The sequence below is a fragment of the Cinclus cinclus genome, chromosome 19 (assembly GCF_963662255.1).
Source record: "Cinclus cinclus chromosome 19, bCinCin1.1, whole genome shotgun sequence".
Lineage (NCBI taxonomy): Eukaryota > Metazoa > Chordata > Aves > Passeriformes > Cinclidae > Cinclus > Cinclus cinclus.
In genome coordinates this window covers 234,681-260,585 of record NC_085064.1, presented here as the reverse complement: position 1 = coordinate 260,585, position 25,905 = coordinate 234,681, and the positions used below count along the sequence as shown (strand labels likewise).

At 39.0% G+C, this 25,905-nt stretch overlaps 2 protein-coding genes across 6 annotated transcripts in view; both read left to right on the top strand.

The window, feature by feature from the left end:
• Positions 1-22,500, top strand: part of RALGPS1 (Ral GEF with PH domain and SH3 binding motif 1) — an 80,599-nt gene extending 58,099 nt beyond the window's left edge. Inside the window, exons 14-23 of one of the 5 annotated variants that reach the window (XR_009933813.1) lie at positions 3,311-3,437; positions 3,994-4,145; positions 5,849-5,900; positions 6,176-6,256; positions 8,368-8,470; positions 9,533-9,625; positions 9,801-9,906; positions 10,560-10,698; positions 11,308-11,399; positions 11,802-11,850. Coding sequence is in view for 3 of the 5 variants with exons in the window: in XM_062505840.1 (XP_062361824.1) it covers positions 3,311-3,437; positions 3,994-4,145; positions 5,849-5,900; positions 6,176-6,256; positions 8,368-8,470; positions 9,533-9,625; positions 9,801-9,906; positions 11,308-11,399; positions 15,628-15,741 (920 nt within the window). In the remaining 2 variants the exon portion in view is untranslated. Of the gene's footprint in view, positions 1-3,310; positions 3,438-3,993; positions 4,146-5,848; positions 5,901-6,175; positions 6,257-8,367; positions 8,471-9,532; positions 9,626-9,800; positions 9,907-10,559; positions 10,791-11,307; positions 11,400-11,801; positions 14,617-15,627; positions 15,764-22,391 lie in introns of those variants that run through there. The other 4 variants (XM_062505840.1, XR_009933814.1, XM_062505841.1 and 1 more) reach the window with 4 other exon arrangements.
• Positions 22,453-23,787, top strand: LOC134051829 (uncharacterized). The gene has a single exon (XM_062505851.1). It carries the CDS (start codon positions 22,453-22,455, stop codon positions 23,761-23,763), a length of 1,311 nt encoding a protein of 436 aa, XP_062361835.1. The 3' UTR covers positions 23,764-23,787.
• Positions 23,788-25,905: the final 2,118 nt, after the last annotated feature.

Sequence of the window (25,905 nt, the reverse complement as noted above, 5' to 3'; positions counted from 1 at the left end):
ACAGGACTGTGTCCAGATGGCTCTGGATTACCTCCAGTGAAGGAAACTCCAGAAGCTCTCTAGACCTTAACCTGTTCCAGTGGTCTGTCAACCCAGGGCCATTTCCTTCTTTCACAGGATTGATGCAAGCAATTGTGGTTGCCATATATAATAGCAAGGAAGCCAAGCTGGACAGTTGTCTGAAGTTGTAAGACACTTACACCTGTTTCCACAAATTCTGACCCTCTTGACACATCACACCATAAGCCTGGCAATATTTTTATGTGAACTGAAATCTTATTCCCTAATATTTTTTTAATCTTTTTCATAATACTCCCTAATATTATATTATCATCTGAATTGTGGAGTCCTTTTAGACAATGCACTATACTGATAATCTACTAGGGCTGTGTCTTAAGATTGCTACTCTTTCACAGGCTGTGGTTTCAGTAGTTTGTTAAAAATAATACTTCAGCAACATTCAGTGAACTTAAAAGAACTTAATGTTATCCACTTGAAAAAAACTTAATGTAAATCAGGATTGAGAACTGGCACCAGAAACATCTGAATTACACAGCAGGAAGCAGTATAAAAATGAACAAAGTCAAATTAAGGGACAAGCCTCAGAGTGGGCACATGAACACTGAAGTTTATGCTGGTTTTTAGATTAAACTCTTGTTGAAAAATGCTCATAATTTCCAGGGAAATTCTCTTTTAGCTGCCACTGTCTTTATCCTGGGTATCAGTTCCAATATATTTCAGGCCTCTTAGCAGGTAATAAATACCTCTGTAGTCCCAAGTATTTTCCTGTTCACAAGCTGAGAAGTATCTGATGGAAAGGCACTGCAGAGAAAGCATGTAGAGCAAACTCCTTTTGTTTTGGAACCTAGTCCATCAGAAGAACTGGAAGTTTTCAAACTAAAGAACTTGTAATCATTTCTGAAACTTGTGAAGGCATTTGTTTCTCTGCATAAATTTTAATTTGCAATGAAAACCCATGGTAAAAGACTTTAGTGAAATGTATATTCTTGCTACTAATGTGGCAGGTAAGATTTTTCAGACCTAATGGTGAAACATGAATCCATACAGTTTTTACATTAGATTAGGCAACACATTATTGCTCTCATAGTCCTACTTTCTCTGTCCTAATTTGTTCTTTGCCTCGATATCAGAAATGGGATATGAACTGCTTTGGTTTTAGGGCAGAAGCTTCCAGTGTTGTGTTACAGCCCAAATGCATCAAAATATTAGTTGTATGTGCAGCAAGAAGGTTGTAATAGGCCCTCTCCAACGTCCCAGGTGTCTGTTTCTAGGTGAATTTCTGGATGAAGTAATGACTGAAAGTGAGTTTTTTAAAACTGAACGTGGCCATTAGGTGTAAGACCGTTCTCTGAAGCTGCATATGCCAGTGACTGATGCTGTGGCTGTTATGCTTCATAAATTCACAGTTGTGAGATGGTAGCAAAGACAGGCAGACAAAAATGCTGTCCAGATGGTATATATGAATGAGGCAGAAAACAGGCTTAAAAACTGTTCTGTCTTTGTTCTCCTACTAAATTGATGGTCTGATAAATAATACTCCTGAAGGTTCCTCTAACAAACTTGTCCTTTCTGTCTGTATTAAGAAGTATGTATAAAGAAGTTTTGTGGTTTTGCTTGTCTTGGGGCTCCCTTCATTACTAATTAAGCAGCATAATGAACTGTTTGCTGAAATGTGCAAAACACTCTGTGGATTAAATCTTTCCCCTTACTGCTAGGGAAAACCCTTTACAATTTTTCCTAGCTACAGTGCAGTTCACGGTGAAATTCCAGGGTCTGGGCTATGGGGAAATAAAAATACAAGTAATTTGGAATTAATTTTTGTGTTTCATACAACTTGATAGAAGTTTGTATTGCAGTGTGAGTATGGGCAGGAAAGCATCTTGCATTTATTTGTATTTTTTTTTGTCTCTTACTGGTTCTCCTATTTCTTCTTGTGTCTCATGAATCCTCAGCTCAAGGCAGAGGAAGCTGATACTTTCCTTCAGAGTGCTTCAGGATAGAGAGCAGCCTATATAACAAATAGAAACTGAACGTCCCAAGTAGGGAGCGACCTGTAAGGACCATTGCTTCCTTCCTGCTCCTTGCAGGCCTACATAAAACTAAATTATATCACTTAAGAGTATTGTCCAGACTGACCTTGTACTCTGACAGGCTTGATGCCATGACCACTTCTCTGGGAAGTCTTGTCTCTCAGAACCATTTATGTTAAAAGTTCATATTCACATCCTGTTGTCAAACTGTGCCATGGAATGTTGGTGTTGGGATTTTTTTCTGTTTCAGCTTATTACTTATTTGATGCCAGACACTTTTGCAAAGATTCTGATGATGATTGTACGTGGCCTTTCACATCACAGTTTCTTTTTGTGTCTACCTCTTAATGGGTGGGTTTGGCTCGAGTACAGAAGCTGACTAAGCTGAGGTTGCTTAGAATCACAAGAAGTGATTTTTGTAGTGTAGAGGGAAGTCTGTTCTGCTGGTACCTGGACTGTCCCAAGGAGAAGGATATGGGGCAGCTAGTGACTTTCATGACCACTGTTTTTTGTCACAAGCACCAATGCCACAACTAAATGTTTAAAAGTGAAATCTCAGCTGTTTGCTGTGAAGCCAGGAAGAGCTGAGCATTTACTGAGGATGATGATAGTCTGTGTTTTTCACTGTATTGCAAAGGTCACTGCCTGCATTTTGTGAACAGCATCAAGGAGCTGGAACAAAGCCAGTTTGTCCATGTTTTCTGAGGCCTCATAAAATCTGTAAATTGAGAGAAGGAAAGATTGCAGTGAGACATCTCCAGAACTCACAGATGTTTGAGAAGTAATGCATCTGTCTGTGCATTAGGTATATGAAAAGCCCTTGGTTTCTTTTACATACTCAAGCTGTGAGTCAGTATGAGCAGATTGTTTACAGTTTATTCACAACAGGAAGTTGTGAACAAAATTCGAAACACGTGTGAATGTTCCTGTTCACACCTGAAGTACAAACTGACCTCATGGCTCTGCATATTACTCTTTGGCACATCCAGCTGTTGTAAGGATGCCAGGAGTTTTTGTCATTCATTTTTAAAAGTATGAGCAAAAGTGTTTTAAAAATTACATTTAGGGAGTTCAAGATTATGGAGATGAAATTATAACAGAAATGAATGGTGTAACCCTAATGTGCAAGAAACAGTGCTTCAGAAATGGTGTCTTTTGGTTATCCGTAAAAACGAATTTTAATCAGATCCTAAACACAGCAGCCAGTGAAATCTCTGGGATTTGCATCAGTTCAGTGTTAAATAATCTCTGTCTTTTAGGTCCATCTGACATGTCAGCAGTTATGAAATTCAGCAGGAGACCCACATGTCCTGATGCCTCAGTAGCAGCAAGTCTGCCCACACCTCCTGCACCAAGGCACCGGAAGAGTCACAGCCTGGGAAACAAGTGCGTAATCCCAGCTGTCTCATGCTCAGGCAGTTACATGGGTCATAAAAATTTAAAATAGCCACAGAGAACATGCTCGTATTTATGCATTCCATTTCTTATACTGCAAGAGTGTTTCTAAGAGAGTGCTAAGTATTCTGTAGGTTTTCTCCTGACATTTCTGTTATTTTTGCTGACTGTTCTCTGCTAGTGTCAGGTACTGGCAATACTTGAAAGCCACTTATCCAGTTTGGTCTGTGGATTCCTGGTGTGCCTCCTTTTTCTGGGTTTCTGCTTTTGCTGCCACCAAGGACAATCGGGTTTTGTATGGAGACGAGTTGAAACATTTACAGCTTCCCAGCTGCAGAAATTTAATAATTGTTACTGACAAAGAAAAGTAAGATCTGAAACTCATTTTGGTAGTAAAAGAGCATATGTACAGTAAGTAGTAGCATATAATTGCCTGCTCCTTAATAAGCTGCTGATGAGGCAGAGGCTGAGATGAAATAATGTGAGCGGGCATTGCTGTTAGATAACGTAAGAGGTCAACGTGTTTTTCCCTTCTTCCGTGTTCCAGTATGATGTGTCAGTTGAGTGTCGTGGAGAGCAAAAGCGCCACCTTCCCGACGGAGCGGCCGCGGCACCTGCTGGACGACAGCGTCCTGGAGAGTCACAGCCCCGCGCGCGGCCACGGAGCGGGAACGCGCCTTGCCAACGGCGTCTCCATAGGTACCCTCTCCATAGGTACCCCCTCCATAGGTACCCCCTCCATAGGTACCCACCCTCTCCATAGGTACCCTCTCCCATAGGTACCCCCTCCATAGGTACCCACCCTCTCCATAGGTACCCTCTCCATAGGTACCCCCTCCATAGGTAGCCAACCTCTCCATAGGCACCCCCTCCATAGGCACCCCCTCCATAGGTACCCTCTCCATAGGTACCCTCTCCCATAGGTACCCTCTCAATAGGTACCCACCCCCTCCATAGGTACCCACCCTCTCCATAGGTACCCTCTCCCATAGGTACCCCCTCCATAGGTAGCCAACCTCTCCATAGGCACCCCCTCCATAGGCACCCCCTCCATAGGTACCCTCTCCATAGGTACCCTCTCCCATAGGTACCCACCCTCTCCATAGGTACCCACCCTCTCCATAGGTACCCTCTCCATAGGCACCCCCTCCATAGGTACCCTCTCCCATAGGTACCCCCTCCATAGGTACCCTCTCCCATAGCTACCCTCTCCATAGGCACCGTCTGCTTGGGGCTCCTTGCCCAGGGTGCTGCAGACTCACAGACACCTGAAAGGAGAGAGTTAGGAATGTTAGCTCCTGTGCTAAACCTGATTGCTTTCATGGACGAAAGTAAATCAGAACTGCTGCCAAGTCAATGTTACCTCAGCTTTCCTCAATTATCCACTGATGCTTTTGGTAAAAGTGGCATGAAGATTGGTTTTGTAGATGCTCGGTGTGTGACACAAAGCTTTTGTCAGCTTTTACCAGGGGAAAAGTGGATATATATTTTAAAAACTACCTTTACGCAAAGAAAGCTTTAATTTTAACTGTATGTTTTAGAAAATGGGAGACTCATTTGGCACTACTCTCTTAAGACTTAAAAACAAACATAAATGCATTATGGTATTATAATTAATAAAACAATTACTGTAATATTAAAAAGGTGATCACTAATCTGTGTTCTAAACAAGAGAAGACCACCTTTTAAGAGACTCTGGCTATTTCTAGAATAGGAAATTAACTGTGAAAGACAGCACATAACTTGACCAGAGTTAAACATCGAAGATGATCTTTGCACTTCTGAAAATACAGGCACAGTTTACTGCGTTAAAACTGGGCATTGGAAGATCAGTCCTGGTCAAATTAAAACTGTGAGCTAAATAGTTGTGCCAGAAACAGAGGGACAAATGGGTGATGGGCTTGAAGGGGAAATAGGAACTTTAGTTACAAATACCATCATATATATATATTTTAAAATCACCTAACAGCCTCATACAGCTGACATATCCTCTAATAGAGGTGTGTTTTCTTCTTGAAAATAAACCATGGTACCATATCTAATAACTTCAATTGACTTACAGATATTGTGGTAGAAATATTGTCTTATAAAGGAGCTGGATTTTATGTACCTAAAGTGTTCAGCTTCTAAAGTAAAAGCGTGATGAAAATTTAAGTCATGGTATTAAAATAAAGCAGTAACATGAGTTAAGTGTGAGATACTATTAATGGAGAGGCTCATGTAAGCCTCTTCCAACTAAAGATTTTACCATGAACTCTTAACACTTCTACTTAAAAACATTATTTGAGCAAGCGGTGTCCATGGTACTATATAGAAGAGTATTCTGGTGATCCACATACATTGGCTTTGTATTTTCCCATGGGTGGTTTTCTTACTCCTTCTCTGTACTACTCTCTTTCTAGATAGCAGTGAAAGCTCAGAATTTAGTGAGGAGCTGCCGTCAGGGCTTGAAAGGTGAGTTAGTCTTCATGTACACTCACTGAGCACTCTACAGACTTAGCTAAGAAATTCACAAATGATCTCTAACATAGGTAAGCCCGAAATCAATAGTTATTTTTATCAAATTATTGATTAGTTAGGAAAAAAAATGGCAAACATTTTGAAATAAAGCACTGTAAAGGTATTGGATCTGAAATGATTAGGACCTAGCTCTGTCATGTTTACCATACCTTAACTGTTGAAGTCTGAAACTAGAATATCCCTCATCAGATATTTGCATTCACAAACAGGGGTCGTTTGTATGCCACGCTGGGGCCTAACTGGAGGGTACCGATCCGGAATTCTCCTCGGAGTCGGAGCTGTTTCTACAGGTACAGCTCAGGGCCTGCCTCTTTTATTGTATGGTGCTAAACTTCCATTTGTGTCTTTCCTAGTGTAATGTATTTTGTGTCCAAATATCCTTGTATGACCATAACAATTTACAAAGTCTGCCCCTCCTGCTTGTAAAAACTCCTGTTAATGGTAAAGTAGGGTTAGGGCCCCATTCAGATGAAATTCAGTTTAGCTATTGATTTAACTAATGATGGTTGGCTTCCATTTTGCAGAAAACTAGACCTTACTTAGGGTTTTATGAAACCTTTACAGAAGCAGGTTTGTCACGAAGGCCATCCTTGACTCCTGTGATGAGTAATGATGTTAGAAGGATACCTTCTTGACCCTTTCCCACAATCTATTTCCTGATTTACTGGACAGCTACCCATAACATCTGTCCGTGTCAGAGAGCTATAGTATGGTGTCTTGATTTTGTTCAGTAAAAGGGTATTATCATGGACCTCAAGTAAGAGAGGGAACATCTGCAAGCCTTGCGTAGCAGGCAGTTAGTCACTAAGATGTGGACTTTCCAGAAGCAGGTAGTCCATTTACAGATCTAAGAGAGGTGACACAGAAAATTTTATATAGTTTGAGGGATAAAAGTAATTCCTTTCATGTATACCTGCCCTGAACTTGATAAATTCTGTGATGCTGGCAAATGAAGACATATGTTCAAACAGTTAAGGAAATAGGGCCCTGAGTCAGTATTCTGCAAATACTGTGATTTAGTTGCAGTTTAAATCCAGTCAGATTTTATTTTGTTTAAATTTGTTTGCTTCAGCCATTGTAGAAGTATAGATATATTGTATAAATTAAAGCTGCTTTACCTGTGCCACTAACATCTGATAACAGTATAAGTTAGAGATCAGACAGAAATAAAAATACATACTTTATAAATTCATGAAAGAATACATTTTGAAACAGTATTTCAACTATTGCACCTGCTCCTGGAAAATACAGGGCTTTCTTAACATGACCATGGTAGATCTGTTTAAAAAACATACAAAAACTAGAAATATAAAATGTAAGAAGATAAAAATGTGAAAAGCCTATTAAATCCACAAAGAAGAATTAATCCCTAAAATATGTTTCTTACATTTATCCACCGTCAAGTAATTCTAATGCTTGTGGTCATTCTTCCTTTTCTGAAACCTTCTACTGCCTCTTGTCAAATATAGAATTGGCAAGAATGCACATTAGTAGAGACCAGGCAGGTGCATGCAATGGAAGAAGATGCACCTGACAGTTGGAAGGGCTGCTCTTCCCTAGATGTGGTTGTGCACATCACCTGGCACCAGCATGAGTTCAGTTTGTAGATAGAGCAGTGTTCCTTTAACAGCTGAGAGGTAGATTGTTCACATCCTTCTTGCATTCATTATTCGACATGATTTAGTTGGTGCTGATAAACCTTTGGTCCACGTAAGAATATCAGGGTTGTGATTGCATGGCAATGAAGAGAAGGTAGCAGCAGATAACCAACCTACCAATCAATATTTGGTTGTAGTGTTATTAATGGCTGCTTGCATTTCTAACTTTGCCAGTACTTGGGTTCTATCAGTTGTATCTCTTCCTCACTGTTGTATGTGGTAAGTTTTATGTTCATTCAGGAAAAGGAAAAACTATTGTAATCTCTGTACAATAAATGATTTAACTTATTTTTAATAATTATAAATAATTATTTAATTTATTTTCATATCATTTTCCCAACTATTTTCCAATTAGGCAAGGTATTTTCATTTAATTTAAAACAACATTTGTGGGAACTCTTATTCCCAAATTTACAAGCAAAAGATTTCCAGAGATTCAGGTAATTTCTGAAATTTACCAGAATAAAAAAGAAAATTGTCTGTTTTCACTTTGACTTTGGATTTCAGTATTTATTCTGTTTTATTTTTTTCATGTCTAAGCCCCCAGAATAGAACCTTTTTGAAAGATCCCAATTCCTATTTGATAGCTAGGTTAGGAAAACAAATATTCTAAGGTCATGTTTCAGATGATACAATATAAGTAAAGCAGTGCAGAATAGATATATTTAGAACTAAATTATATTGCTTACTTATTGTCCTTATTTGTCTGCTGAAATACATAGAGGAGTGCTTTGTCTCTGCAGCCCAACAGGTGTGTGCAGCTGCACAGGTGGTTCCACAGGAGTCATTACCATGGAAGGGCCTTTAAGAAGAAAAACACTACTCAAAGAAGGCAAGAAACCTACTGTAAGTGACTCCAATTATAATTATTCCTATGGTCCTAGTTACTTAGTGACTGTTTTAATTTTTAGAATTAGATTAAACCTGCAGTTTGATACCACAAAAAACAATGATTTTATCAAATGTAATTTTCTGATCAAAGTTTTAGCTAGGTCATAAAAAGATTGTAACCTTTGTGTGTCACTTGATGTACAGCAGTTGTGCTTCTCTTTGCATGTGCAAGTCAAGTTTCTAGCTGTTACAGCAGAGCAGGAGTGAAGCAATTGTGTAATTGTGAGGGCAGACATAAATCTTGCAGCACTGCCTGATGACCCAGGCCATCCTGATACTTTCCAGCAAAATAACCCTGACAAAGGGAGATATTGCAGGATGGATAATGTCAGCATTACATTTCTGTGACAGGATGTAGATTAATAATTTTAAATGAGTTTGTAGATTAAAGAACTTGCAGAGGCACTCATAAAAGACTGAAGAGGGAGATCTTCAATTCAGAGTTTTCAAGGGAGAGTACAAATTCAATTGAATGTATTTCTACAATATATTTTGGTGCTTTTGTGTTATCACATTAAAATGGAAAGGCTGCAGGGCAGCCGCTCATAACACCAAAGTCATGGCAATTCATAGTTAACCTGAATTCATGGGTTTCACATTATTCTAGTCCTATGTATTTGGTAATTTATTTGTTTTCTGTAGAGTTGATTGATGTATTTCACATGCAACCCAATTCAGTTCAGAGCTAAAATATTTGAAGAATTGCAGAGTTGTCAGCTCAATTTTTTTTTAAAATCTAAGTCTAAGATCTGTACAGAAGAAGGCAGTACAGACACTATTCTTCTCTAAACAATCAGTACTGTCATATTTATAAGATACCCACCTAAGTAGGATTATATTCACAGCCAGACATCAAGATTTAGCTAGCTGGGCTGATTTACACCAGGAGACACCCTTTATCTCCATTCCTTGCTTCTAAAATTAACTTTGGTAGCACTTGGACTTGCCTGTGAATAGCTTTTTGAAATGTCAGAGATATGCAGAGTTTTTCCTATTTTTTTTTCCTTTTTCATTCAGCTGTCCTCGTGGACTAGATACTGGGTCACGCTTTCAGGATCAACTCTTCTGTACTTCGGAGCAAAAGCTTTAAGAGGCACTGAAAGAAAACATGTAAGCTTTAAAGTTATTCTAAAACCAAAAATTGAATATTCATAAGTAGATCTGAAAGGGCATCCAAAGTGTACTTTCTATTCCAGGCTAAGATATGTTTATTCCCAAACTTCTACAGTCAAAATTTAATCTCTGCTACAGTCTCAGCTATGACTGACATGTCTGTCTTTTCCAGTATAAATCTACACCTGGGAAAAAAGTCTCCATTGTTGGCTGGATGGTGGCACTGCCTGACGACCCAGAGCATCCTGATATTTTCCAGCTAAATAACCCTGACAAAGGTAGGTATTGCAAGATGGACAATGTCTGCATTACCTTTCTGTGACAGGAAGTAGATTAATGTCTATTAATGAGCTTGTAGGTTACAGAACTTGCAGTGGCATTCATAAAAGACTGAAGAGGGAGATCTTCAATTCAGAATTTTCAAGGGAAGGTACAAATTGAATTGAATGTATTTCTACAATATGCTGTGGTGCTTCTGTGGTGCCTACAGATCCTTTCTTTTGACAGTTACTGTAAGTGTTGCAGAAATTCCGCAGCCAATATGAGGTTGCAGTATATCCATGTGTCTCCATACACTGGTCTCCAAGTCTCTGAACAGCTTCCTTAAAATCAGTCAGTATCAAATCTTGACTTACACTGAGGCCAATTAAAATATCAAACCATTTACCAAAATAAGTCTGCTAAGTAATTATTACTTTTTAATAATTAATTTTGCAGTGCCATAGCTCTTTTCCCTTGAGTAAACTTCAAAAATTTAAAAACCTAAGAAAACTCCTGGAGTTATTTTGCACTTTGAGAGGTTGCTTACAGGCTCTTATGGCTTTCTTCAGTTTCCATATTTTCAGCTTTGGTGCTGGATATGGTGTCCCATCTATTGTGTGAAGTGCATCATCTGGGTGTTAACTAAAATGCACAAAATATTTGTTTGCAGGAAACAATTTGCAGTAGGACATTGAAGAAAACTAAGTTTACAAAATGAAAAACTTTATCAGAAGCCTTGATGAGAAGAAAGCCAGGATTAAATTAGATCTGACCTGCGGCGTATGAATGATGCACAGTCCCCAGTTGTGGTATAACCAGAAACATTTGTTAAAAGTGTATATAGCTTTTATAATATTTTCACTATTAGATTAGAGTATCATGCACCTGGATAGCCAATAGTGTAAGTGTTCATGCGTCTGCTAACCAATAATATAAAGGATCACATTCCTAATATTCACATCAGCCTTTTTTCTTTAAATCAAGTGCTTGTATAACAATTTTTTTCTGCAAACTACTGCGGTTCTGCTGCCTGTTACATTTTAGAAACTTTGTTACAGCTCTCCTGCCCTGACTGAATAGTCCTTGTTCTTCTTAACCAAGCGGTCTTTGTTCTCTTATTACTAAGTGTTCTTTGTTTTCTTGCCCCACGCCAACCTACATGGTCTTTCCTGTGTCTGTAATTCACCCTTTTTGCCTGTGAGGCCACATATGTTCTCATACTTGCTTCACCCAAGAATTGCTGGGTAACATGCCTCACATGGGCTTTGTTATATTAGCATCATCATATTTGAGCATTTGAGGTGCAAATAAATTTAAGAGTTTACTTCAGGACTTTGGCTTCTGCACAGAAATCAGAGTCCTTTGAAACTACATGTCTGTCCACAAATTCAGAGTCTTTCATTTTCTTGTTTGTGTAGGCAATGTTTACAAGTTTCAGACTGGCTCAAGGTTTCATGCAATATTATGGCATAAACATTTGGATGACGCATGCAAAAGCAACAAGCCTCAGGTAAGGCTGTGAAAACTATTTCTGCCCACTGTTTTCTATTTTCCAGAAAATCCTTACTGGAAAAGGTACCTGTTTCAATCTGTGTGCACACTCATTCCTGTGGGGACAGACATAATTCATCATTCTGTACGTTGTTCCATTTTTTGAACAGGAGAAAGAAAGAGTATTTAAAATTGGAGAATTCCCATCAAATCAGTTTTTGTGCAGGTCTAGATATTAGTTTGGTTACCTTAAGAGCATATAACCCCTACTCTCAGTTGCTTCAAGCAAGATAGCCCCATCTCTTCTTTAGAAGGGACTGTCTCATGGAAAATGAAAGCAACCATACTAGGATGGACTTGATGATCTTAGAGATCTTTCCCAAATGTAATGATTCTATGAATAATTCACAATGTCTTCCAGGTACCTGCTAATCTAATGTCATTCGAATAATTTCCTCTCCTACCTTGTGTGACTTCAAGTGCCAAACTGAAGAAGCAGATTATTGTTCTCTAAGGAGAAAGAGGAGAATGGTTTTCCTGACATGAGCCAGCCACAGATATTTCAGCACTTTCCTATGTTACTTGAAAGTGATTCTGACACAGCTTTTAAAAGCAGAAAGTGAATGTTGTCCATAGGACCAGATAAAGTCTCATGCACTGAGTGAACACTGAGCAGACAAGTTAGATGGACAGAAGATTAATCCTGACACCTGCAGGATTCTAGAGTCCTCAACTGTGTGTGGTCAGAGACTGCATGAACTGATATTTGACCACAAACTGAGCTTCATATCTTCTGCCTGTTCTTTTTTAAATGGCTCTTTTTATTGTTAAGCTGCTTTGTGTGACTGAAGAATATTTAGCCCATGTTGGGTTTCAATTCCTTCTAATGCACAGAATGACTGACAGTGTTAACTTGCTCCGAAGTGTCAATTAGAATAGAAAATTGTGGAACAACATTTTTATAATCTAAGTGCACTGAGTTGCTTGGCAATGTGGCTGCCTCTAATTTTCTATCAAATCTCTGGACAATTCTGCTGTTCATATTTGAGCTATTTGGGAAAAATGTATTTTGGCATAGGACAGTTGGTTTTCTTTTTCATTCAGTTATTTTGCTCAGGAATACCCTGGTAAGGGATTTAAAGCTGTTTAAATTTATATTGTGCTGAAGTTTGTTTTTCATTCTTTTACCAGTGGCATAGTTGGTTATAAATTTGGTGTTCTGGTTCAGTCTGAACATTGTTTATTTCAAATCCCTCAGTACAGGGCAGCAGGTAATCAGGTGTTATGGACCACATGGTCCTGGCTCCTCAGAATGAATCCATGTCATTGTTTCTCTTCTGTCCTTCTGTGGATGACTTGGCTCCACACAATTCCAGTATGTGTTGTGACTTCAGGACATTGGTACTGGTAGATGGTACTGCTATTATAAAATCATAGTGACAGTGAAAGACTGTCTAACAGTGGAGCAAGTACAACGAAGTCTCCACATCAACATCCAGAGAACAAATGAACAAACAAAAGAAGTGTAACTGGGCCTTCTCCTCTGAAGCAGCTCTCTCTGTGCTGTATTCCTGCTGTGCCCTGGCACTCTTACAGTCAGAGTATTTTTCTGTTCATATGGTAAATTCCTCACTTTTTCTGTTTGAAACTCTTTTGCCATATAGCATCATTATTCAGACTTCATAAATCACCAGAAAACCTCGTCTGACTTTTCTAAGATTGCATAGAGGAGAAATTGGCAAGTTAGCCTGTACTTACAAACCAGGAACACCATGGAAGTCAGTTTAAGTGAACAGAACCTCTACTAGAACAAGCTCCTTGGCATTAGCAGTATGTATTCTGTGGACTTCCATGATTTTCAACATTTTTATTTTGAAACTTCTTTAACAACAAGGATAAAAAATACCTGTGTTGTTAAATGTAGGTCAAAAGTAAATATTTTGTTATTTTAAGAGTTTGTGTTACAATCCTGAAAACCTAGTACACACCAGTTTTTCAAGAAGACCAGTTCCTGATGACAACTGCATTTAGATCCTGGGACATGGGAAAGTGTATGCAAAGTTGACAACTGAGGAACTGTGTGAAAAGAGTGGTAATGCAAAATATATTTGGAAATTGTTTTCTTTTTTTGCTAACTTAAGACAACTTTGAACTAGGAAAAACACAGTTATCTGCAAGGGCAGAGCATCTAATGCCATTAGAGATGGTGTAGAAGCTTTTGAATGTGGTAACACCCTGTCACCATGAAATTACTTCAGACTGTTATGCTGTGATATAGTCTGAATTATTATGCACCTGTGAATTTCTGTGATTAGTCATCAGTGAGATTAAGCATCTTTTCAGTATAGCACAATTGTGAAATTGCTGCAGAGTATTGAGGAATTCGTATTGATGGCAATGAAAGAATATTGATGGCAGTGAAAGAATGCTAGTAAAACATCTTAAACCAATTTTAAATTACTCTTTAACTATTAAATATTTTGTAGCTGCTGATTAGAGGTGTTATGATGCCATTTGTTACCATTTGCTATTACCTGCTACTTCTATGGTTCATTGAAAGCTGCTACTGAAATACAATATGTTGCCTATCACTACTGATTATTACAGCATTTTCACAAAAAAATCACAAACTGTACAAGTTTTCCTCCATCAAAGAGAACAACTGCAGTAGTTACATAAAAGTAAACATTATGTCATAATTACTGTTTTCAGAATTGTGAAGATATAGTAAGTGTAGGTAATATTATTAATTTATTAAATGTGCAATTTTGATGTAATTCAGTGCCAAAATGGGTGTTTTTCCAAATAGCACTAAAATGAGGCAAAGAAACTAGTTTTCAAGTTGAGACTGACTTGTCACATTATAATGTTAATCAATTTCAACATTTTGGTTTGTTTTGTGTGGAAACTGTTGCACTATTTTTGGCTGTGTTTTCCAGCAGTCCACTGCATGCCACTTATGTAAAGGATTCTTTCTATAATTCTTGTGAACTGTCTCACCTGTAAGAACTCTGGCGTTGGAATCTAGGTTTTTGGCAAAGTATTTTGTTACCTCAGTCTTGTATCAAGTTGCTGCATTTTTCAGTTTGTTACATTGATAATAATGATTGTTTTGCTAATTAAATACTTTAATGTAAAAAAGTTTGTTTACTACAACCGTAATGGCATTTGGTTGTAAGTTTAAAAATGTGCAGGGTGTGTATGCTGTTGACAATAAAATATTCTGAGAAAGAATAGTAGAGGTGCAGAAGGAATGTTTTTGCTCAGAGGCAGCATACATTTCATTTGTGAGTGAATGGTAATATAATTGGACAGACTTTATAGAGCAGTGTCTAGCCATCTAGTAGTAGAAATACAACAGAATCAACATTTCTAGGATAAAATTGAAAAAGCTTCCAAATTTGCAGCTTTGGTGGTTTGTATTTTTTCCTTAAGTAACTGGCTATAGGCACGTATGTTGAGTTCTTGCACCTCAGTTAAAAAGGAAGTACCTGATGGCCCTGAGCAGCACCGTGGGCTCTGGAGTCCATGGAAGTTGTGTTATGGGCCATTTGCCCTAGCAGGGTCTGACAGTCCTTGTCATGCAGGTAGCCTCGGTTTTGGTCCACCATTGTCCCTGGCACTCTGCAGCCCCAGGCTCGTGCTGCTCTGCAGGCCGGTTTCCCTGCTCCCAGCATGAACCTGTCCCAATCCACAGACGTGCTCTCAGGTGGCTCTGCTTCACTTGTCACAGTGCTGAGGCACTTGGTCCTGGTTGCTGAGGCCTCTACCCCACTAACTGTCTTCCCCTTAAGTCCTAGTAAGAGAAAGGGAGGGTTTTTCTCTCTAAATAGCGCATAAAGCAGACAAATGCAGTTTGCAAGGGGATGAAACATCTATGAATTGTATAGATGACTGTTAATTTTTCTGATACATTATTACATGTATGTTGACATTACATGGCTATCTCAAAACTTACTGCAAACTCAAAAGTGAAACATTGGTTATAAGGAGCGAAAGTGGAGTGCTACCTGTATTATGGGAAGGCAGAGGATATAATTTAAAGATCACATTAAAATTATTTCCACACAAGTTGATATTTGGCAGAAATTTAGGGCAGCAGCCCTTTTACATACTGCACAAGAGTAAATGAGTAAATGTATTTGATTTGTGAACTGGATCAATGTATCTAGGAAAGATCCTCAAATTGGAAAAAATTATTTGGTCCACAGAGGGTGGCTGAGGCCTCATTCCACTGTTTTCTACAGATACTTGCACATGGTTGGGAAGTGCCTAATAACACCGTTTACATGTCTATGCAAGAAATTGGTGTGGCATCTCTTTCATCAAGGATACATCCCTTTGGAGATACACAGCTTTGACTCTGAAAGAGAACTGCATTGGGTATGCTACAATTTTAAATGTAATAATGAAATGTAAAGCATTTCATTTTAATAGCAATTTATTCTTGTGTTCTCCCCAGCAAAAAAAAAGATACTCTATGTCTGAGATCTCTGTAACTGGAATAAAGGTCTGTAATTTACGGCCTTTGGCACCAGAAAAGAAAATCCCAGCACAGAACTCCTACGAATGCCAACCTTGTATTTTATTGTAGAAATGATTCAGCTATCACATCTCTAAAAGTAGACAGGAATCCAGTAAACTACTGGATTTTTATAATTGTGTTATTATCAGTTTCCCTCTACTTTCTTAAAAAATTGACTTGCATTTCGAAAATATAATGGCTAGCTTGTGTTTCTCCGTTTTATACAAGTAAATTTGACAGTTAAGCGTGGGGGTCGAATCCGGAGACCTCGAGAACAGGGCACCACGGCTGAGGTTCTTCTTTTGCTCTTGTGCCGTCCGCGCCGCTGGCTGCGGGGGCGCTCCCGCCGGGGCACAGCTCGGGGTGCAGCTCCTGCATCAGCGTCCAGCGTCACCCCATTCGCGGTCTTACACGGGGACTGCGCGACCAACGCCTCGGGGAACCGGGGAGAGTGACGGGAGAGGCCCGGGGCTCCCTCCCTCCGCCGCTCGCCGAGCGAGACGCTTGGGGCCGCGCTCCGCCGGGGCCGCGCTGGGCGCGGGCTCTACCTGAGGCACGGCCGGGGCGGGGTCCGCGGGGTCTCCGCGGCCGCCGCCGCCTTCCCGGCCGGGAGCCAAAGGGACCGAGCGCTCCCCCGTGCTGCGGTTGCTGCTGTCGGTACCCAGAGGGAGCCAGGTACAAGGCCCGGGGGTTCCGGTAGCGCAGCTCCGCGCAGCTCTCGCGGCTGTGCCCGCCCTGGGCGCGGCTCCCGCGGGACGGGAAGCGAGCGCGGTGCCGGCTGTGGGCGGCTGAAGCTGCGGGAGCCGCACCGGAGGGCGGGCAGCGGCGCCTGCTCGGGTTCCTGGAACTGGCGGCGCTCGCAGGAGACGCGTGACAGATTCGGGGTTTTATTTCCACTCAAGAAATAGGAGGACGGTGATCAGCTGTAGCATTATTTTTCGGTAGCGGGGTTAACCGCTTGACGGTAAGTTAAAGGTACTTATTAATTGTCCAAACCAGATTTTCTGAGTCTCTGTCTTAAATCGTACTAAGGGTGGAGTTTTAACTTTAGATTTGAAGAATGCAAAACTTCTCCAGAGCATAGTTCCAGTGTGTATTGTGAGTTAATTTTGGCAGGCAGCTCAGCCCTCACCCTTCCTCTTGGAGTGGGATGGGGATAGAATCAGAACGGCAAACGTGGAAAATCCTATGGGATTTCCCTGAGATAAAGGCAGTTAAAAGGTAAGGAAAGCTGCATGGAAAACAATGTGTAATCTATTCATTATGTCCCCTCAGCAGGCATGTTTGTATCCATTTCCAGGAAAGCAGAACTTCATCAGGTTTAGCAGCGACTTAGGAAGCCATATACTGCCATGTTGTGCGTGTTTCCCCCTTTCTCCTTCTTCCCCTAGCTTAAATGGCTGAGCATGGCATCATGTGGTGTGGAATAGGCCTTTGGTTAGCTTGTTTCAACAGTCCCAGCTGTGTTCCATGCAAAATTTTTGTGCCACCCAGCTCCTGGGATGGGAGTCACAGAAGAGACAGAGACAACCTTGACTCTGTGTAAGTACAGTTCAGCAATAGCTAAACATCAATGTGTTTGAAGTACTTGCTTTGGTCACAACGCACAACATCCTGCTAGCTACCAGGAAGAGAATTAACTCAGTCCCAGCTAAAAAAGTACAGTGTGAAAGAAGAAAAGTTTAAATAACAGCCTTTTACATGTCATGCAGTTTTTATTTTGCCCAATCTGTTTGATTTTTCAAAGGACACAAAGTTTAAATGTTTACAATAGGAGTTTAATTTAGGAATTAGAGTGGAGATTATACACAGCAGATTACAATGGAGAAGTTTCTGAGTGTATACAGGGAAGTGTGTGGTTTGTCAGTTATTTTGTCAGGACAAAATAAGTACAGCAACTGTATATGGACAGTTGTATGACAACACTTTATTGTTCTGGCTTACTGTCTTTGTATTTAGAATAAAAATATACAGTTTTAAGTTTTTTAGAGTAGTATTTTATTAGTGGAAAAATATTGCCTTCAGTTTAGTCTTTCAAACAATATGCTTCTGGATCTTACAAGAGAGGGAGGACACAGAACCTTTCTGAAAAAAAGTAAGCTATCAAAAGATTAGCAACAGGCAAATGAGATAAAGATGGTAAATGATTGTTAATATTTGGAATTCTTATTTAAGCACCAGTAATCTGTGGTTTTGCTTTTGACAAAAATCATTAACTAAAGGATAGAGAATAATTTTTTCAAAAATGGTAAGTTTTGTAAGGCTGGTTTTTTTAGTGGGGGGTTTTTAGGTAAGCTCTAGATAAACAAGGATTAGGTTGTTTATTTTTCTTATACTGCTGAAGCTAATACTTCACCTTCGCAACTGAAACTTTGCAGTCTTTTTGTCAGTTGCCCTCTATCCTTACCCTAGACTGGGAGATAAAGTAGTAAGATGAGAGTTATGAAAAACTTAATGCAATGTAGACATTGTCAAGATACTGAAATGAGCAGCATAAAAGGTCTTCAGCTGTCTCCATGCAAACAAAACAAATTGCAAAGGACAGCCACAATGCAGGGAGCATGTGAAGGAGGTTAATTATTACTCAGGAATGACTCTTGAACTAAATTAGTGATTGGTATCAGCTTTTAGTAAAGACAGTACTAGTTGTGGCGGGTTTTAGAAAGATGTTGGAAAAGAAGGTCTGAAAGTAGAAGTTGGACAACAAAGGTAAAAACAACATCCGATTTGAAGGTGATACAAAAAAATTCCATTTCAAAATTCTAAAAAGACAATTCTAAAAGACAAGGAAGAACGTATAATGTGAGATCAATAAATGTGAGCTAGTGGTACAATGTGGCTAAAGCATGAGTGATTCCTTGTTTTAGGACAAGGAAAAAAGATGATTTGAGTATATGAGAATTTGTAAGTGCATTCTTGGTCCCATACAAGGTTTTAGAGTAAATTTTAGAAGGACTCTGACCAACGAAGTAAGGAGATACATCACTAATTTGAGCAGCTCAGTGTAGTGAAAGGTGTCTTACCTACAGCAAGGGGATTGGAACTAGATGATATTTAAGAGTCCTGTCCAACCCAAGCTGTTCCACGATTCTAACCGTGACAAGACCTCTTTATTATGACCTTGCTGCAGAAGAAAGCACATTGTGTAACTGCACTTGCTTGACTCACTGGGCAGATGTATTAATTGTAGGCTGATGACACGCTCAGATGTATCTGTGCAATATGTTGTATATCTAAAAAATGTGATCCTAGCATGCATTAAGAAGGAAAATTTCCAACAGTGAGGGCTTGTTACTTGCTACATACAAATAGGTAAGGTACAGACATTTCTAGTCTCCTCTACTAGAGAGTAATGGAAGCTGGGCCAACTGCACAGAAATGATTGGTGAAGGAAGACTTTCGTATGAGATGGTTTCACCTTTCATTCAGCTGTTTTGTTGACTAAAAGGGTAACAAATATGAAGAGGAGGAGGAGGTGATAATACTGCAGTCTGTCAGGGTGGTGGGGAGGAAGAAAGCCTGTTTACAGTTAAGTGGAATACTGCAAAGTGCCATTGATACCATTAGCTAAATTTAGTATTAAACCAAATCTGCATAATTTGTGTCATGTTTACTTGCATATCAATTGGAATTAAAAATACAAAATCGAAATGAATTGTTAATATAAAAGAAACTTCTTGAAATATGCTTAAAGCATACTGTTAAAGTTAAAACTTGCCATTTTACCTTCTCTATAGTGAGGAAATATAGTGTTCTTAATTACACTGACTTCATGTATTTTATGACTACATATTTGCTCTTTATCTCAGGAGAGCAAAATTAATGAGTCCCGTTGGGGAAACCATGAATTTCACTCGTCAAATAATTACATACTTCTTTTCTTTAAGACTTGGTGTTCTCATGTGTCTCTTTGAGCTCTTGATTTTTCTTTTTTTTCTCAGCTTCTGGAACTCGCTGTTGTTTCAGCACTCTCTCACAGTTCCTAATCAGAATCTGTATCTACATGTTGTAACTAGGCTTGTAGCATGCTATTAAAAAAAAAAAAGGTTTGTCCAAGAAATACAGATACATAGTGTATTTTTCTAGTTCTTTTTAAGTATGTGTGTGAACTGGGTTTATATCAACATGCAAGATTAATTTTCAGAAGAAAACTTAAGTAGCCTTAAAAAAAAAATCCATGAAAAATGTTTGATTTGCTTCAACAAATACTCATACTTTCCATACTGATTTGTAATTTAAATTAAGTTCTTGCAACACAACTGTGTGCTTTGCTCAAGAGAAGGAAAACTTGTTTTTCTGGTAGGTGTGGCTGCTGTTACTGACATTAAAAGAGCAACAGCTGTGCGAAATAAAATGTGCCAGGAAGGGTCTTAGGTATTGTACAATTTTTTTTCTCTCAATATTGTTCTGTAGTGGACAATTATTGCAATTTTCCTTAGAAGTATTTAAGTTTTTTTCTGTTTAAAATAAGCAATTAGTAGATTATTTTAGTAAAATAGCTTAGCAAAAATGCAGGACTTCACTTGGCTATCTGCTTTAAAAAGTACTTTTTCCTTTCCAGTGTTTGCTGTTCAAAGCACAATTGAAAAGATACTTTTTTTCTTGTTATTTATTGCTAGCAAAAGCAGAAGAAAGAACAGGTAATAAATTTATTTTGTTATTTACTGTTGACATGGTTTGATATTTCTTTAATTAATTTTTTTTAATTAAAAAATATTCTGTAAGACAGAACAGTATTTTTAGTTGTAAATAGATAAAACCATGGGGAAGAATGTTCAACATGACCTTCTCTATGTTGTAAGAATGCCAAAATATATAACATCCTTGGAATAAGAATGTTTGGAGGAAACTCATACTTCAGAATGTTTCATAAAAAGACTTTACAAGTTTGAGTGGTTTTCAGTCACAAATCTCCAGCTGGAAGTTGTACGGCAATAGCAGACTCTTGCTATGTATTTGCCGTTCTGCTCTCAATTTTAAGGACTTGTGGGGCAGACCCTCAATTTCAGAGGCAGAAGAGTCAGTGCTTTCTGCTGCTACTTTTCTTCTTTGTGCCTAGTGTGATGTAGTGAGATTTTTGGTGCCCCTATGATTATTCTTGCCTGAAAAGCAATTTCTTGGTAGCTAGAAAAAGCTTCTGTAAATCACATCAGCCTTGGCATATGGGACATTTTCAGGGATGTGTTGTTGACTGTGGTTCTCCCTAGTTCACTTTTTCATGAAAGAGCAATTGTGAAAATACTGTGTATTATTTTGAAGGCACAGGCAATTACTTTTCACCTGCTTGAAACATTTTTGTCATCTTATGCAATAGTATCGGCTCATTCCGACTGTATTTTACTCTGCACTTCCTGCTGGTTGTTGGGGAAACTCTCTTCTACCAATCAGTTCTCTGATCTGACATTAATTTAATTAATCTGGGACACTTTCTTCCCAAGAATCTCTGTGGTACAAGCAGGCCTTTGAGGAGATTTGCTGTCACTTCTCTGTTTCTGGATCATATCTGAATACGTAAAGATGAATTTGTAGAGAAAATTTATCTCGGCTCCATTTGCAGAAATTAGTGCTTGAGAGTGCCATAAAATCCCACTCAGGCATTAACACTTGCTAGCACAAATGCTGCTGAAGACTTCAGTCATCCAGGCACTCAGTACTGCCTACCTGTTCCTGCAGCAGTTTTAAGCCCTAACTCCCCAAATCGTGCCAGGAGCTGAGCCAGCATTAATGCAGTGTGAGGAGACCCAGATCTGTAGTAAGCATTATTATGAGATGACCTTTCCTGCAACTCCTGCCTTGTACAGGGCTATGTAGGGAGGAGTGGCTAACTGAGACTGACTTTTATACCTGCATAGATTTCACCTGCCTTCTGCTGGACTGCATGAATTGCCTTTCCTCTCTGTGTATGGTCTCATGTGTGGTAATCTGCAAGTTAGGGAATTCATAAATTAGTGATTATATCTGGACCATCGTGTGTAATCCCCTGCTAGAATGTTTATTATGAACTTGATTAATTCTATATACATTTAATTTATCTGCCTCTAGCTTGTCTGTGAGAAATCTGGTAGAGTTGTTTTTTTAAAACGTAATTTACGTACACACTCTGTAGGTGGAAAAAAGAGAAAAGCTTTGCTTGCTTTAAGAATTACTGCCTAGTTATTAAATTGGATATTCTAAAATTTGAATTATTGAAAATAGAATACTCCTTGTATTGCTGTATATAGACCTCGTTATATTATTCTACAGAACCCTCCATGTACAGAAAATACTCCACATATCTGACAAACAGAGGCATTCAGGCTGTCACATACAGTATTGTACATACCATTAAAGTGTGTTCTGGGACTGGTGTTTCATAAAAGCACAGTAGCTGGGTCTCTGATTTAGTCAGTGCACCATGATAGAGACTCACCTCCATCTTGTTTGTGAAATTCTTGAGCAGTGATCATGGTCACTGTTATCTGATACTATGTCTTTTCTCTCCTGCAGATAACAGCAGCATAAAGTACAAGAACAAATAAATTTGCATGCACATTCAGATACATACAAAATGTTGTGTGCTGGGAAAAAATCATACTTTGCTGCTGGTGCTGTGTGCATTATTACTGTAACTTCAATGCTCACAGTTTCTTATTTGAGGTTACAGAGACTTTCTCATCAGCCAAAAGTAATTCAAGAAGGTAGAAGATGTAGAGGGAAAATTGCCAACAGCACAATAACAGCACTAAAAGATAATAAAACTTTTATTATATCCCCATACTTTGATGACAGAGAAAGCAAAGTCACTCGTCTGATTGGGATTGTTCACCATGAAGATGTAAAACAACTGTACTGCTGGTTCTGCTGTCAGCCCGATGGAAAGATATATGTATCAAAAGCAGAAATTGATGTTCACTCAGATAGATTTGGATTCCCTTATGGTGCAGCAGATATAGTTTGTTTGGAACCTGAAAATTGTGATCCAACACATGTATCAATTCATCAGTTTCCACATGGAAATATTGACCAGCTGCCAAGGTTTGAAATTAAAAACCGCAAGGCTGAGACCTTTTCTGTTGACTTCACCGTGTGCATTTCTGCCATGTTTGGAAACTACAACAATGTCTTGCAGTTTATACAGAGTATGGAAATGTACAAGATTCTTGGAGTACAGAAAGTGGTGATCTATAAGAACAACTGCAGCCATCTGATGGAGAAAGTCTTGAAGTTTTATATAGAAGAAGGAACTGTTGAAATAATTCCCTGGCCAATAAACTCACACCTCAGGGTTTCTTCTAAATGGCAGTTCATGCAAGATGGAATGCACATTGGCTACTATGGACAAATCACAGCTCTAAATGACTGTATATACCGTAACATGGAAAGGAGCAAGTTTGTGGTCCTTAATGATGCTGATGAAATAATTCTTCCCCTTAAACACCCAAACTGGAAAACAATGATGAACAGTCTTCAGGAACAAAACCCAGGGACTAGTGTTTTCCTCTTTGAGAACCATATCTTTCCAGAAACCGTATTTTCTCACATGTTCAACATTTCATCTTGGAATACTGTGCCAGGTGTTAACATATTACAGCATGTATACAGAGAGCCTGACAGGAAAGATGTAATCAATCCCAGGAAAATGATAGTCGATCCACGAAAGGTGATTCAGACTTCAGTCCATTCTGTCCTACGTGCTTATGGAAACAGTGTGAATGTTCCCATGGATGTTGCCCTCATTTACCACTGTCGGAAGGCCCTTCAAAGAGACCTTCCCAGAGAATCTCTCATCAGGGATACAACACTGTGGAGATATAACTCATCATTAATCATGAATGTTAACAAGGTGCTATCTCAAACCATGCTGCGACCTCAAAAGTGAAGTCTCAGTTATAAGGAGAGAAAGTGGAATGCTTACCTCCATTGTGGGAAGACAGAGGATATAATTTAAAGATCACATGAAATTGATTTCCACATGGAGTTTACATTTTGCTGCAATTATTTAGGGAATCTATAGCAAGGTCACGAATCATTTAATGATATCAAGGGACAATGCAGATTGCAGTATTTCTTCTGGGAAATGTACAATTTGTTTTCAGTTAAAACAATAATAAAAATCAGTATTTGTCAACTAACTCAAATAATGCAAAGCAGTTTTCAACCTACGTACTGAAAGTACAAATACAGTCATGAATATTAAAGGTAGCATTGCTTAATTCTTGCAGTGTGTATGTCACTGGGTACCAAATTTGTATGCATCAATTTGATTAAAAGGTAGACAAGTAATTGAGCACAATCTTCCTTTCAGTTGTAAAAAAATTACCCCTTATTCTTCTTGGAAATAGTGTATGTTAAAGATGTGATGGATTGTAACACTAAACACAGCCGTTAAGAGTTTTGTTGACAAAAAATGTTTTGTTCAACTGGGCTTTAGAGACATGTAAGTTTGAGAGGAGTGATCGCACCTGTTGTGAACTATTAAAGTGGTAAGTGCGGGTTGTGCTGAAAAGTTTTAATAGAGGCAAGGGATACAGATTGATCTTAAAGAAAAACAGACTTTTGTGAACTGAAAAGAACCTATTTTGAGGAGGCAAAAAGATGGCCAAACAACTTTTATGAAATGTAATAGTTTGTTGGGTTTTTTCCTGGCATCTTGAAGCCTCGTAGGAAAATGTTTCATGAAATTTAGACACAAGTTGGATTTTAGTCCTTTATGTGATGGGCAAATAGAATTTTTGGTAGGTGTAAGGGTACAGAAGCTGCATTTTCTCTAACCTCTATTGAAATAGTGCTAGGTAGTGACTGTTGCTGAAGGGTCAGATGGAAAGAAAGCAAATATAAAAACCATTTGCTCACCTGTTTCACAGTTTTGGTTTCACAATTTCAGTTGCTGTTTCATAAGCTCCCAGAACTGCATGCATTGCTATGTTGTGGCAATAGATTAGAACCTTCCTACTGAAGGCAGCAATAGCCTGACACTTTGGTGTCTGACAGAGAGAAGTGTATGTGAAAGCAAGTATGCTTTTTAAAATTTCTACATTAGTGTCATGCTTTCGTTCCTTTATCTACTTGGTAGTGGCACCTGCACATACCTGTGCCCTTAAAGATCTCTGTCATTAGTGGATTAGTATCATTAGCAGATGTCCAAAGGGAACTTTGCTTCACAGTGACTGCAGCATCTCCCAGTCTGTATCAACAACCTCACAGCTATATTAGTATCTGAGATGCCTGCTGCTGTGAGTCATACAATCTTATATGGTAACAGGTCCATTTAGAATTTCAGACTTGTTGTTTAGAAGGGGCATCTGAAAGTCCAACTCCTTGTTTATAGCATGGTGTGCTCAGGACTTTGTCTAGGAAGGCTGGGCAGCTGGTTTCAGTCTTAAACTAATCTCACTGTGGAGAATTTCTATTGTTACAAGAACCATTAACCATTGTCTTGCTGCAAGAAGCTAAACTGAGTGTGACATTGTTTTCTTTATAGCTGACTAGGTATCTTGAGACAGTAGCAGTGCCTCCCCATCCCATGCCCACCACCTTCCTTTTCCCCACCATTCTTTCTGGAAGGCTCAGCTTGGGTCTCAGTTTCTCAGCCATCTTGCAGTCCACCTCTCTGTGGACTCTGCATGAGCAAGGTCACTAATAAAAAGTAGTTGACCAAGTTTTCCTGTTTTGCTGATTTGGAAACAAGAACGTTCCTGGCACGCCTCTGTTTAATCTTTCAAAGTTAATGCAGTGCTGTATAGGTGGCTCCTTCAGAAGAAGCTGAGTTACTGCACACATCATAATGATACTGTTACATTACTCCTGCATTAGGAATGACGAGAACTCTGTTTCAAGACAAGTTATTGAAAACTTTCTTTTTCATGGAAGCTTTCTGTACTTTGGAGTGAGAAAAAAGCTCACTTTTGGGAGCTCATTTATGCCCCACACAGTGCAGTTTGAATTGAGAGTTGTGAATATGGCCTCCAACTGATAAAATCCTTGAGCACAGACAACATTTTTTGAAGTAAATTGGTGTAAA